The sequence below is a fragment of the Ruditapes philippinarum genome, unplaced genomic scaffold (genome assembly GCF_026571515.1).
Source record: "Ruditapes philippinarum isolate M1 unplaced genomic scaffold, ASM2657151v2 ctg219_1_1_1_1, whole genome shotgun sequence".
In the NCBI taxonomy this organism is placed as follows: Eukaryota; Metazoa; Mollusca; class Bivalvia; order Venerida; family Veneridae; genus Ruditapes; species Ruditapes philippinarum.
The window spans coordinates 151842-168054 of record NW_026859162.1 but is presented as its reverse complement, the minus strand read 5'-3'; the positions used below and the strand labels follow the sequence as shown (position 1 = coordinate 168054).

The 16213-nt window shown below is 32.4% G+C and overlaps 1 protein-coding gene across 1 annotated transcript; it reads left to right on the top strand.

Moving 5' to 3' along the window:
* The first annotated feature begins 666 nt into the window (after positions 1 to 666).
* LOC132755472 (dye-decolorizing peroxidase YfeX-like) lies at positions 667 to 14364 on the top strand. Its single transcript, XM_060746347.1, has 9 exons — positions 667 to 821; positions 3790 to 3989; positions 6380 to 6571; positions 7985 to 8057; positions 8502 to 8663; positions 9041 to 9114; positions 11566 to 11614; positions 12259 to 12354; positions 12973 to 14364. The coding sequence occupies exons 1-9, from the start codon at positions 698 to 700 to the stop codon at positions 13224 to 13226; spliced, it is 1224 nt and encodes a 407-aa protein (XP_060602330.1). The 5' UTR covers positions 667 to 697; the 3' UTR covers positions 13227 to 14364.
* Positions 14365 to 16213: the final 1849 nt, after the last annotated feature.

The following is a 16213-nucleotide window of genomic DNA, read 5'->3' as shown; positions in this document are numbered from 1 at the left end:
AAGGGGGTATCAGCGTGAACATACTATGCATTCTATGAATGAAGCATTACTTACTTGTCCGGTAGCTGTGTTCACTTCTAATAATTGAGCGTTTTACAACTGTTCAGTCCACATATCTTTCCGAATATACATTTTATCGCAACTAGTCATTTTGATAATAATAAAATGCTTTGTTACCATTTCCATTAGATTTCTACATGTTTAGATTATTCTCTAACATAAGATTTCGAACTTTTGAGTTTTGTATAGGGTAAGGCATGATCGAACCATAGCATTGATAAATGATTAAATTTTGTGTACAGTTGAATGTGAATGAATTCATTGAACGTTTTGTTTCAACAGAAATACTTTAACATGGACACTTTATAAGTTAAATCATTGATCTGTCGTTTATGCATTCTAAGTGATCTTAAGTTAATTACGTTAAGATCTGCCTATAATAGACACGTGCATGCGACCCACCCTCTGCATCGCCTAAAGTTGAAAATATTTCAAAATGAAATTGCACGAATTGCTCACAATTGCTAAAACTTTGATTTTCTAATATTTCATAAAAAATAAATGGAATTAAATGTTAAATAAACATTTTAGATATATAGTTCTTTATAACATTTATCAGTCGAGCATTTCCCCAACAGTTCCACCCCTGATTAACAAAATTCCCTTTGAAGTGCCCCATGTTTATATAATCTAGTACATGCCAGTATATCACATGACTTACCTTGAACTTGAACTCAATTACGAACGGTTAAGGTACTTGTTTATCATGGCGGCCAGGGGATCTACACGACTCTTTCAATCTCTGCGTTCTGGACTCTCAAGTAAGGTTTTTTTAATCATGACAGCTCATTTTTATTAATTGATGATAAATTTGCCTCCCTGTTTGATATTTTATTTGATGAAAACATTTAATTGAATGAGGTAAACTGCCAATTTAAAACGAAAGTGTCGGAAACCAGTACAACTGCAAGTTCAAGGGCGTAGCAAGCAGTTTTGTATGGATAGAAAAAATCTGCTCATTTTACAAATTGATATGTTTACTCTATTCTGGCTTGTAAATTTGCATAGTATAGATATCTGTTAATTTTTAAACCCACTTTTTTGGAACGCTTACTATGTACATGTACATGACATGTGCGTACTTGGGTGTACAATACCCACAGACATTTGGGGTTTGGAGCTCAAAACGCCTTTAAAATCCAAATAAAATGCATATTTGTCAATCCCAGCACATGTTCTGATCATATATATCAAAAAAACTTAATATAAGCCGTTTTGAAAAAATTTCATATTTCAACATCTATAATAATTATTATAGTTGTTGAAATATGATTTTTTTTCAAAACGGCATATATTAAGATTTTTTGATATATATGATCAGTACATGTCCTGGGATTGACAAATATGCATTTTATTTGGATTTTAAAGGCGTTTTGAGCTCCAAACCCCAAGTGTCTGTGACAATACCTACCTCTGTTGGAACACGTTATGAAATACGTTTCATTAGATTTACATTTTTTTACAATTATGAAAAGCTTGACAACAACAGCAACAAGAACAAAAGATAACAAGAATAGAAAATAGTAATAACAACAAAAGAAACTTTAGCTAAAAAAGAATATTAAAATACATATTAAAATGTATTAGTTCTGTATTTTGCCTTTTATGTGGTTATTTATATCCTGCTTATATAAGGTTGGGTTTGTTCAAGATACACTAAACTATGGTACATTTACCTATACACCAACTCAGTATTTGGATGTTCACCCAGGTGTTAGATAAATTGTGGGTCATTTATTCAGTGTATTTGTTACTTATACAATGCCCCTCTGAAGTTAAATACATGCTGATGCTGTACAGATTGTTAAATCGTTTCTCTTCTCTTAATTAATTTCCTGTTCAGATGACATGTCCTGTTGTCTTACCTCAACTGTTGTACTTAGATATTATATTGTAATTAAGGACTTATGAAAATATTTTTCTGAATCTGAATTGTGGAGATCAGATGAATTGAAAATTGAGCATAATGTTTGGTGCACCTCACCTATAATGGTGTTAATCAATTGGCACTTGGACCAAAAATGGATTTTCGCCCTACATTTAGTGGTAACTTTCTATAATTTATACCTTGCTTCACATGAGAAAGCAAGTGCTACATTGATAAACAGCTGTTATGTTGTTAATTAAAGTGAAAGCGATGTACAGTCCGATAATGTGTAAAAAAATACGTATCGACATTTTGAAGATAAAGTCAGTTAGGATTCAAATGAGAATAAAAGCTAACGGGTCTGACTAAATCGTACTTAATAACATAATGAAAAAAGGTAAGGAAATATGAAAGTGTTCACGGAACAACCGTCCTTGTTCGACTAGTCAATAGATGAAAATGTATCGAGTAACGTTGTGCTTTAGGCGCTGCTTGTCAAAAAAAATAAAATAATTAAAAGCACCCAACAGGCAAGGTCATGCATCAAAAACGTAGCGTCCAAAAGTTGTAATTCAGGCCGTAGCGACTTAATATTCGCGGAATTCGCGGTTAATACATATCCGCGAAAGTTTGTCTCCGCGAAAATGCCGACGTTGTGAAAAACGCGAAATATTGTATCCGCAAACATTTCTAGGAATACAGTAATATAGGTAATTTAGATTCTAAAGGAGAATAAGCATTTATGTAAATGGCTGTGTAACTTCAATTTAATCTATTAATCTTGTTTAAACTATTCCAGGTTGTTTCCCTCAATAGCATTCATGGCAAGCAGGACAATAAGTCATCTGTACTCAAGGCTATTGGTCATGAGTTCAAATTAAGGAGAGCATTTTAATAACACTCGGGCCTTTTTAGCTTGACTATTCGATAAGAATAAGTAGAGCTATTGCAGTCACCCGAGCGTCGGCGTCCGCGTCAGCGTCGTGTAACCACTTATGTTAAAGTTTTTGTAATAGTTCAAATATTTTCAAAGTCCATTGACATATGGCTTTGAAACTTTGCACACTTGTTCACCATCATGACCCCAACCTGGAAACAGGAGGAGGTAACTCTATCAAGCATTTTGACAGAATTATGCCCCTTTTTCGACTTAGAATTTACGTTAAAGTTTTTGTAATAGTTCAAATATTTTCAAAGTCCATTGACATATGGCTTTGAAACTTTGCACACTTGTTCACCATCATGACCCCAACCTGTAAACAGGAGGAGGTAACTCTATCAAGCATTTTTTTTACTATCAAGCACTAAGAATAGTCAAGCGTTGCTGTCCTACCGACAGCTCTTGTTTCCTTCTATAGCAGGGACCGTTATAGGTCTGCTTCCCAAAAGAATTCTTTAAAATCATGCAGTTTTACCCAAAAATTGAATTTACGTCAAGTTTTTTCTTCCCCTTTTGCAAATATAATATGTAATTTTTCCCCAAAATTAAGGGCAGGGCTGATTCCCCAATCTGTCAAAAAAGGCATTGACGCTCTCTGAAGATCACAGATCTGCCTCATTTTGAATAATCTTGGTTTTCAAAAATGCTTTCATTTGTTAACTTACAAATGTTGAGGGGTGCAGGATGTGCCTGAGATGCATTTTTAGTCTTAATGATGGACAGGAAAGCTATAGAGAACAATCTATCCATTATGCACACCGTTATGATGCTTTCTTAAAATAGAACATTTTGTATTTCAGTTAATATAAGGAATATATGAACCATGTTATACCTTTTGCATGGTTTGATGAAATGTTTCGCTCTGTTAATTTTACCATTGAGCCATTTAAGTATTCAAACAACTTTTATTTTTCATTTTCAGTCCAGAGCAGACAGGTAGCAACTAAATCTGGTGGATTGAAAAAGTCAGCTGCACCATTGGTTCTCGGTACACTTGCAGCTGGAGCTGGCACCTATGGTTTATATAAGTATGTGAGCCGGGAAACAGTTACCGAATTGGCTGAGGCAGTTAAAGTACTCCCACAAGTATCTGCAGCAAGTGGCCCATCAAGTCAGCCTTCTGTAAGTATATTTAATGATGAGTCAACAGTTTTCTTGGTATAACTTAATCTTCCCACCAGGACAATTGATTACTTAATACCAACATCAAAACAACAATTGGTATAACTTAATACAGTTACACCCATCAGGACAACAATTGGTATAACTTAATACTGTTACACCCATCAGGACAACATTTGGTATAACTTAATACAGTTACACCCATCGGGACAACAATAGGTATAACTTAATACTCCCTACAGGCCAACAATTGGTATCACCTTTATACACCCTTTATGACAACAGTTGGTATAACTTAATTCTCCCACCATGGCAACAATTGGTATAACTTAATACATCCATTAGGACAACATTTGGTAAACTTAATACACTCACCATGACAACAATTGGTATAACTTAATACACTCACCAGGACAACAATTGGTATAACTTAATACACCCACCATGACAACAATTGGTATAACTTAATACACTGACCAGGACAACAATTGGTATCACCTTAATACTCCCACCATGGCAACAATTGGTATAACTTAATACTCCCACCATGGCAACAATTGGTATAACTTAATACTCCACCATGGCAACAATTGGTATAACTTAATACTCCCACCATGGCATCATTTGGTATAACTTAATACTCCCACCATGGCAACAATTGGTATAACTTAATACTCCCACCATGGCAACAATTGGTATAACTTAATACTCCCACCATGGCAACAATTGGTATAACTTAATACTCCCACCATGGCATCATTTGGTATAACTTAATACTCCCACCATGGCATCATTTGGTATAACTTAATACTCCCACCATGGCAACAATTGGTATAACTTAATACTCCCACCATGGCAACAATTGGTATAACTTAATACTCCCACCATGGCAACAATTGGTATAACTTAATACTCCCACCATGGCATCATTTGGTATAACTTAATACTCCCACCATGGCAACAATTGGTATAACTTAATACTCCCACCATGGCAACAATTGGTATAACTTAATACTCCCACCATGGCAACAATTGGTATAACTTAATACTCCCACCATGGCAACAATTAGTATAACTTAATACTCCCACCATGGCAACCTTTGGTATTAATAGAATCTATCATTGGGTTGGATAGAGGATAGGGAAATCCCAACCCGAGGGTGATCGGTTCTATCGGGAACGAGCCTTGGCGAGTTTCCGATGGAACCGATTGCCCGAGGGTTGGGATTTTTCTATTCTCTATCTAACCTAATGATTGATTATTTTTCTCACTCACCTGGACACAGAAACTAGATCTACTTGCTACGCCCTAGTTTTGAAAAGCGGGGCGGGGCTTAGGCGCCTGACGTCCGTCCGCAAAAAATTCTACTGACCATGTTTATGTGTGAAAAATTCAATGAAAATAAATTCATATGAGATCCCTCATAAAAAAGCAAGGTTATCTTGATAAAACACATCAATATTAAAGTTGCAAAGTGTCATAATATAAGTGTTTATAAGCTATTCAGTCCATATTAAATGGTTGCCAAAAAGTGTTTACCGTTTGAAACGATTTTTCTACTTATTCGGTTATTTTGGCCGAATATTCAATTAAAATATATCAAAATGAGATTCGTCATCAAAAAGCATATTTATCATAACAGAAAACATGGATGTTCTACATGAAGAGCATCATAATATCCGATTTTACGAAAATTTTGCGATATTTTAAAGTGTGCTATTTTTAGTAACAAATCGATATTGGAAAGGGCGGACCTAGGTTGAGTACGACTGGTTGCAGTGTGAAAGTTAATATCAATCTATTTTGATTCCATGGACATTTTAGTAGATTAGCTCAAATATTTTAATACATTTTGAACTTTTGACGTTTCATTTTTGTTAAAATAGGAGTGAATCGCGTATGTGTAGGAATACGTCAGAAGTGCTGCACGTTGAGTGTGAGATAAGCCCATGTGAGATAAGATTTTCCAACACCGCTATTTTTAGTAACATTTACGGATTTTTCTATCTGGTTAGTGAGAAAAATCAATACACCCATTAGGACAACATTTGGTATAACTTACACCCATTAGGACATTATTTGGTATAACTTAATACACCCACCAGAACAACAAATGGTATAACTTAATATTTCCATCAGGGCAACAATTGGTATAATCTGGACAACAATTAGTCTAGCTTAATACTCCTACCAGCCAACAATTGATAAAACTTTACTTTCCCACCACAACAGCAATTAGGTAGAAAAGGAAACTTACATGTATGAATATTAATATAGATCTCTCCTAATCTGTTAATCTAATTGAAGAGTTCTTGGCATATGTGTAAGCAAATTTGACAGGTAGGTGAACTACAAGAGTTTCTTACAAATTATTAAAATTCACTTACAGGTATTTTCACAAGGAAAAGACCATGCTTTATATTTGTGGATTGAGTTGACCCCTGAAGCTAATGCTAAGGAGGTGGTAAAGGCTGCAAAATCACTACAGAAGTTGGTTGACCAGGTCACGGATCCAAGTCTGCGTGATGAGATGGATGAAATTTGGGCAGGAGTTGGATTTAGTCCAAATTTTTACAAGCAGGTAAATTGAAAATGGGTCATTATATTGTAAATGTGTGAAACATTAAAAGGCAATAAAATTGTGCTTTGATCATTCAATAAAATGTTGCAAAATCAAATTGAATTTTTGATAAGCAAAGAAAATACTTGACAGCTGGGATGTGAGATTTTAGCATAAAAATTCTGTTTTATATTAGGTCCTCTTACTTAAAGTGTATTAACTATTATATTAAAAGATTTAATTTCATGGCAGCACTCACTGGCTGTTTTACATTTGGTTATCTTTAACAACACATAGTGCTTGTAACTTTATATGATATAGATGTTAAAAAAAAATACATGTTCTTATATTTTGTTGTATTTTAAACAATTGCACTGGATAACTGTATTCAAATTGAAAAGAAAAATCAGTATGTTTACCTAAAGTGTGTTCACTTAATTTTAAGTTTCATATGTAAATGAGTTTGGTTGTATTCATTATCAGCTACTGAAATGATATTGACCTTGACTGAAGATAGTGTATGATTACATGTATATAAACTGTCATTAGTATATTATACATCTATATTGTCATGTAGATTATTTTGATTTAAAAATAGCCTAATTATAAGGTTGAATGAAGTTGACCTTTTCTTGCTTACTTGTTTGTTATTTTAGCTGTGGGTGAGCTTTATGGTAAATATTACTTTTTAGTAATCATTTTGATCACAAATAGATGTTCGAGCAATTTTTGATGCGAGTTATAAATGTCTTAAATGCATAATATAGGTGTGTTCTCATACAATTTTTGTATGAATATGTCTATGCTCACTTGTATAAGAGGTAGATGAACTGTATACTAGTATATTTATGATATAGATACAAGTACTTGTGTGAATTTGATTCATGTGATCTCTCAATTGCCAAAAATGTGTATTGATATGACTGAAATTTTCTTTTGTTATTTCTTCTGATTGAAAACTGATAATTTATTGTGTAGCATGTTTAATCAATGGTATGAATCTCCAACCTGCATTCATTTTATAGCTTAACTTTTCAAACAATAGTGGGGCTATCATATTTGTCAGGGTGTTGATGTCAATGTCTTTGTAAGACTGGTTGAAAGTTTTATGTGCAGTATCTTGTAAATGATATCTCATTGATCATTGCAGATATATGCTTGTAACTTTAGTGGTGTGTGCTGTACTACTGATAGCTTTTGTTAATTATTATATATGAATTTGATGTCACAATCATGTACATTATAATTTTCTATACATCTATTGTATTGCTTAAGGGTTCAGGATAGATTAAGGAATTTTATGGCGTTTTATGAAAGATTTAAAACCATGTTAGCTTCATACAACTTAACGGTCTCATCTATTGATCCAAATTTTAAGAGGGATGATAAGATTTTGACTAAATTGAAAATACTGGGTACATATGACTATTTCAGGTTGGAGGCAAAGCAAAACAAGATTATACTTATGCGCACAGACGAGGTAACCTTGGTGATATGCCTAGTTCAGGTATGAACTCAAGTTCTTTCATTATTTTACTGTTTTATGCAGAGACATAGATAATTATCTATGTCTCTGTGTTATGTAATAAGTTTTTAAGAATATTTTTACATATCATAATGCTTTAAAGAATATTTTTTTAACAAAGTAAAAAATGCATTTTTTTTTGAATATAAGTTCAATACATGTTTATCTTAATATACCAGTACATGTAACATGTTGTTTCAATAAAAATTATTATAAACATTCATCAAAATATCCAGAAATGTCTTGGCCGGTTTAGTCTGTACACTGGAAGATCATCTTTTATTGTCGGGACACCTGTTGATGCCCTCCAATCTGTGAAGCATGAATCAAATAATTTAACTCCAGCTTTACTGTTTTATTGTTTTAGAATTTGGCAGATAAATAAATAATGCCTAAAGAAAATGTGTATATTTATTTATATTTCAGCTGGAGATGTGTTTATCCATGCTAAATGTAACACCCCCAGTAAGCTGTTTGAACTGGCACAGGTATTTCTCGCCAGCTTACCAAAGGGCAGTGTTCGTGACTACGAGGATATTTATAGTTTTGTTTACAAAAACGGCAGAGATCTTTCAGGATTCATTGATGGTATTTTCTTTGACTTGTAACAAAAATGTTTTTTAGGTAAAAGAAATGAACGCAATTGATATAAGTTCTTAATTATAGTTAAAAAGATAAGTAATACTTTTATTTCAGCATCATCATTCATTTCACACATTTCACAGTACATGAATAAATGTGGTTAAATATACTAAATGTATTACATGTACAATGTAGTTAATTTCCAAATCCAGAGCACAAATATTGGATATAAGATAGTCTATGCTTTATGTTTTAAGACCATCCATAGATTCCATACTTTCTTTTATCCTTTACTATTTTACTAATTTCGCATTTATAGAAACTAGAGTAAAATACAGGAAAATATATACATGTAACTGTGATCATATAAATTGTTTATCTAGGTACTGAAAATGCAGCAGACGATGAGAGTAGAGAACAGATTGCAGTAGAGAAAGAGACTGGTGGAAGCTATGTGGTAATTGAAATAAATAATCAAAATAAAATTTACTTGTTTTAAGATGATTGATATTACTGAAAATTGGTCAAATAAGACGTGCTCAGGTTATCATCATTTATAAATATACATTCTCAATAATTTCTGCAGAACAAAGTTCTGTGGATTTATGTAATAGCAAAATATTGATGGTCAAAATAATAAAGTCTTATTTTTGTGCTGAACAATGTTTTTGTATTACATTTTGTAATAATATCTGTACCAAGATTATTATAAACATGTATATATACACAATGTATATATATATTCATACTTTATTTTTGTCTCATTCGTATACATACATTTTTATACATATTTACACATATTCACATAAATTCTGCATACGACCATTCTATTTAAGAATTTTAAGAGACATTACATCAATAATAAACATATTCAAGACCTATACAGTTAGTCTAAGACTAAAATCAAATAGTAAAATTACAATGTATTTAAACAAAATATTAAAAGTAAGGTAACCATCGCTAATCGAAAAATAAAAACTGCTAAGAAATTGAGAATTGTAAATCGGAGCCCTATCGCGCCTATAAAAACGTTTTAAAAGATCGATTATCATCCAAGATAAGATCTTGCATGACCTGATTAGCAAGGATTACCTTAACCTAGGTAAAAAACATTATCATGTTTAAAGCAAATATAATGGCATTATTTACAAGAGAATAAAAGACGACGTTGTAGAATGTTAAAACAGGTTTTGGCACAATAACGTATCATTTCAGTTATAGTGAACAGAAATATTAATTGTTCATTTTTAGACATTTGTACAAATGCACTATCTACTGTTTTAGCCTTATCAAATAATGATTGTCGTAAGTCATCGTACACAAAGCAATCAAGAATGACATGGCTTTCGTCTTCAATACTGTCACAGAACTGGCATTTTCGTTCCAATACATCTAAGCTTTCGTAACGCCCAGTTTCTATGCGTAAAGGGGCAACACCACAACGAAACTTGCAAAATGCAGTGCGATGACAAGGAGGCATAATGAGTTTACAATATAATTCGGTCTCATATTCTGTTTTAAACAGTCGATATGTACGCAACTTATTGCCACCACGACCAGAAGGACCTGTGACACTATTCAAAGATTCGAGCCAGTTTAAAACAAATTTTTCTTGCAATTTAGTTGTAACAATATTCACTATAGTATGTTTTGGAATGGAAATTCTTATATCACTATATTGGTGCGCATTACAATTTTTTAACATATCATTAACATAGAAAAACCAGTTCCTACATGATCTATTTGCTGCAGATGCAGTACAAAGTGCAACTCGTTTGTTTACTCTACAATCAAGCATATAAGAGACTCTAGATAAATGAATAGCAATGGATTTCCACTGTCTGATTTCTGGGGATATCCATCCCATTTCACCGGAAACCGCGACGTTAGGCGTATATCTACCGACACCTAAAAAGAAACGCATAGCGCGAAACTGCACTGCGTTAACGCACGAGTAAGAGCGATAACCCCAGATAGCAGAACCATAACTGATTGTTGGCCAAACAGTAGAATCATATAGGTGGGTAAATACATCGTACGGAAGACCACCAGACGATTTACATTTAGCAATAAGAAGGCCAAGAGCCCGACTTGCACTTTGAGCTACAACCTTTGCAGTAACATTGAAATCTAAGTGCTCTTGCAACATTAATTCCTAAATACATATATCTATCAACGATATTAAGTGTGTGAACACCACATATAAAACTGAACGATGTTCTACATACAGATAAGGTCTAAAATGGACAATTTGACTTTTACTACTATTTATAAACATATCGTTGGTGCTACACCAGGTGTTAAGTGCATTTAATAAACATTGTAAATCTTTCTCATCTTTTGCCAACAAGACAATATCATCTGCATAGAGTAACATACATATTTTATCAGATCCATAGTCAACACCTATATCAAGAGATTTCAGGTAAACAGCAAGATCATTTATATATAAATTAAACAAAAGGGGAGATAATATACAGCCTTGACGTAATCCAGACTTAACAGTAAACCAATCAGTATGTTTAGAGTTAATTCTTACACATGAATATACAGAATCATACATGTATGTAACTATATGTACAAATATTTAGATGTCCTGGTAATTATATAATTATATATACCAAGGTATTTTTAGCTCACCTGAGCTAGCTCAGGGGGAGCTTTTAGGATCGTTGAATGTCTGTTGTTAGTCCTCTGTCCACATTTGTTGTTAACACTCTAGCGGTTACATTTTTGCCTCAATCATCATGAAACTTTGTCAGGATGTTTGTCTAGGTGATAGCTTGGATGAGTTTGAACATGGGTCATCTCAGATGAAAATCTGGTTTACAGGAGCTAAAGGGTTATTTTATGTATCAAGGTGATTTTAAATGCTTATATTTGATTGAAAGTTTTGTTTTTCTTACAGATAACCCAGAAATGGTTACATGATATGAAACTGATAGGTAGTGAGAAAGGTAATTTACATGAATTCATTTACAGTCCTGTAATTATTAACTGGAAGTTTTGCACAAGTTTTGTCAATATTTAATATAAAACATGTACATTACAATGGTAATATTTTCAGTATTTTAAATTATTGATAACAATAATAGAAATGTATCAGTTGAATATTATGATAAAAATGTTGCTGGAAAAAAAGCATGTTGTTAATTTTTTAAGTGTTTTAACATGAATATTTATATGAATAAATAAAACATGTAATATTTCCTTCTAGAGTCATTTGTTATCTGTAGATATCTAGTATATAATACTGAATCTCAAACTTTCAGTTACATCCATTTATTATTCTCTATAGGTTTGTTGTCTCATAGGATATAAAAATAATACCATCAACATTATTATCTATGGTGTAACAGTTCATCCTGTATAAAGCAATGCACTCTAAATAACAAGATGAATTTTTTGGTTTGAAGTCAATATACAAACAGTCTGGTTATGCCGTCTGTACTGGCACTATACATGTACTTGGGGCAAAGGCTTATCACTTTCGGTTTAAGAGATTAAATAAAAGAATTTGTTAATAAATATTTTTTTGCACCGTTTTCTTTTTTAGCATAAACAACTTAACATGTACATTAATGACTGGTTTCTATTGTAGATAAAGTGATGGAAGGATGGGTGGGAAGAACCAAATCTGACAGCACGGAAATTTCACGCAAGTCTATCACATCACATGTTGCTAGAATGACAGGAGGTAGAATATACGATACTTTATAATTTTACAATATTTAAGTCATATACAGCTGTTTAACAAGTGCTCAAGCATTGTGTGAAGAATTATCTTGTTATCTTGACTATTCAAAGAATAATGAGAGCTGTTGTAATCACCCAGGCATGTGCGACACATTTTGGTTTAGTTTTTGCATGCAAGTTGGTACGGAGGAAATGGGTTGAAACTTTAATCACTTATTTGAGAGCAAAATATGAGGTGACTTTCCAAGGCCTATGATTTTGGCATGCACTTTGTTAGAATTATGTTTTGTTTTTTTTAACTCACAAAATTTACAATATCAAGGCTCTTGTTTTTTTACTATCAAGCATTGAGAAAAGGCAAGCACGCTATCCTACCAACAGCTCTTGGTTTTCCATTAGTCTTTATTTTTAAGCAGATTATAAGATATTTATCCTGCACAATTTTTCAGCATCAATTGTTAATGATCTTTGTAACAGTCAAATCACGCAGGTCTATCACATCAGTAAAGTTATGAAGAAAGTTAAAGTATTGTCAATTCAGCTCTATTTGACAATGAAAAAAATGAGCACATTGCCACTTTAAAAAAGATAATTGAGAATGTTAGTTCTGATTTTTTAGGTAATGGCTTCCAGCAGAAGAAACCTTTTGAGATTGTACGTCAGTCGATGCCTTTCGGAACATTGAAAGACGGCTGTGGTCTGTTCTTCATTGGTTACTCTGCTTCACCAGATAACCTTAACTTTATGCTGGATAACATGGTGGGAGCTGGTAAAGATGGACCACACTGTGATGATGTGATGAGACTTACCAAAAACGTCAAGGGCACATACTGGTATTTCCCTGGAAACGAAGAACTCGTCAAACTTCATTAAGTAGAGACATTACAAAATAAAAAACATGGACAAAATATTGGTCTCATATATCAACAGTCATATTTTGTGTTTGTCAGAATAAGTTTTGCACCTATAGTTTAATGGGATATAACCTTGATTAACTTGTTTCAATTTAGTTTACTTTCTTAAAGCAATACTATGATAAAGGGCCAGCATCTTGCCTCAATGGTCGCTTTCAAAATACATGTTAGAAAGGTGGTGACAAAATTGTTGTAGGTTTTGTTTTGATGCCTGGTATATATATTTAATAGGTTTGATATAATATATTTGAAAAAAAAACAAACATAAGAAACATTTCTCACATTTACAGAAATTTTGCTTGTGATTCAAATTGGGAGGCCATTATTTCTGTCTTGGTATACATAATATGCAAAATATACTTGACCAAGGTTTTCTTTTTACAGTTTCTTCATAATGTAAAATGTTTTATTTTATTAATATATATTAAAAATTGCATTGAGAGATTTTTCTGTTTACTGATATTTTCACAGGTGAAGTAATACTTTGTGTTAGTTTATATATTTAATCGCGTGCTAAATTCTTCCAAATTATAATGTTTCTGTTGTTATATGACAATGTAACAAAGATGACACTTTTACACTAATGATACTTAAAAAGTAGGTACCATTAATAAGTTATTGTATACATTTATATTTAACTGAAATGTTTTGTGGGGTTGTTGGTTGGTTCCATTGGTTGATGCATGTATTAACCCACTTTGAAAATGATCTAAAATGGGTCTGCTGTGATGGCATACATAGAATCAGCTGCCGTAAGCCAAGGCTGGCTTTACAAAAGGATCAAAGGAATGACTTATGCTAAACAAGATTATTGTAAATGTTGTATACATGTACATTACAGAACAATAGGTAATGTTTTGGTGTTTCGTTTTCATGAATTTTGCAAAGTAATCAAAACGTTGTAATTATTTTTTTGTACAAGAAATATAATTTCTAAGCAGAGAAGTGTGTTAATATATCTAACATTTATTGTTTGCAAATCTAGTTTGTGTGTTATATGTTCTTGTATAGTTGTATCTTTTATACACGCAAAACAAAACAGTTGTTTGTATGTTACTGTATACATCATATATTGGTAATAAAGAGAAATATAATTACATTGTTCTATTTTGTTACTTGGTTTTCAAGATTTTATTGAAAAGAATCAAACTTGTAATCAAAATACTGATAGATTGTTAAGTCCTAGTGACAACGACATCACTGTCTTGGACTTGCAGATTATTTATATTTGCATAGAAAAATAAAAAAATGTGGATTGTCAAAAGTTAACACCCAAGTTCAATGTTTTAATATGAAAATTTCCGGGAAAATTTAACACATTTTACACTGGAAGCACCAATTAACATGTAGATTTGTAGTGGTTTTATAGCCAGTTGAATACATCTCGGGGGGGGGGGGGGGGGGGGGGATTGGGGGTTGTTTTCATCTGTACCATTGTCAAGGCAAATCAATACCGACGATTCTTTATTGCCAGAGCATGTCCATTAACCAAACACAGATTCTTGTTCAGATATACTATTATATTATTAATTAAAGCAGCAACCCTTCACATTTGTGGTAATATAACTGTCCAGTAAATATTGTTCTGTATACAAATAAAGTACAAATAAAGATTGCTAACTATGTTCGCAAATACTTTTTACTTTGGGGAAACTACTTGTATGGGAAGAAAGTTATATTACACTATAAGTAAGGGGTAAATTAAGGTAAAATAGTCAATCATGTAATACTTTGCATAATTCTTTCAAAGTTTCACCTGGATTGTAAATACACATTTGTATTGTACTTTCACACCTGAAGTTGTTCCACATGAAGAAGAAAAGAATAACGCAAAATGTTTCAATGTGAAATGTATTTCATCTTGACATATCAACAAAATTCTTCTAACACATGACATTATACAATTATGAATACATATATGTACATATTGCACAAAATAAATAATTTATACAGAACAAAAACATTGTGGATAGTTTTAACATCATTAACATAACAGACTAAAGACAGGAAGAATTTAACTTCTAGAACTACAGAAGTATAAGACACATATTCTAGAACACTGTAAAGATGTGACCTACACATTCTAGAATACATCTGGTGAGTAAATGTTAAGTGAGTTAAGTTAAAATGTACATATTATAATTATTTAATGTTGTGCAAATTTATACATTTAATGATTGTCGGAAAGAAGCAGTTGAATGTTCAATTTAAGTAACAGCTCATTAACAGAAGAAATATTTAAGCAATATTTATATATAGATAGGAAAGGGCAAGAGAAACTAACTAAAAATTGCAGACTTGGTTTAATAGAATCTGTTCATGACAGATAATGGAAAAAGTAAGCTGTATAGTACTGGCTTAAACAATATTCAATCTTCAATAAAGTATTTGAAACAATGATCATGCAGAACCAGAAAATATGACAACACTGAAATGAATTATGGGTGAATTCCCCCCCCCCCCCCCCCCCCCCCCCCCCCCGGAAAACATCCAGAGTTAAAAACTTACGATACAAGAAAACAAAGATAAAAATTTAACTTTAACATTAACTTTAACACAGAGGAAGTAAAGGAGATGTACTTTTCTTGGAAAAAACCTGTACATATGAATAAGGAAGATATTTATTTTAACCAAAGATTTTATCATTAAGTTAGTTCCTTACATTGTAACATTAGATTACCCAGGACCTTGTGAACTTTTAGATGAAAGTAAAGCTTGAATTTTCTAAAAGTATTTCGGCAAATATAAAGATATATAATCATATCTCATTTATCCATCTTCAGTTTTGACAAAAACATTGCAAATAAAGGGATATATGTTTATACTAAATTGTGAGGGTATTCTATATGAAGTCTGTACTATAATGGACAAAGTCCTCTTTATATGAACAACAACAAAGATTAATGAAATGCAATTAAATCCTTGCATAATAAGACTTTGACAATA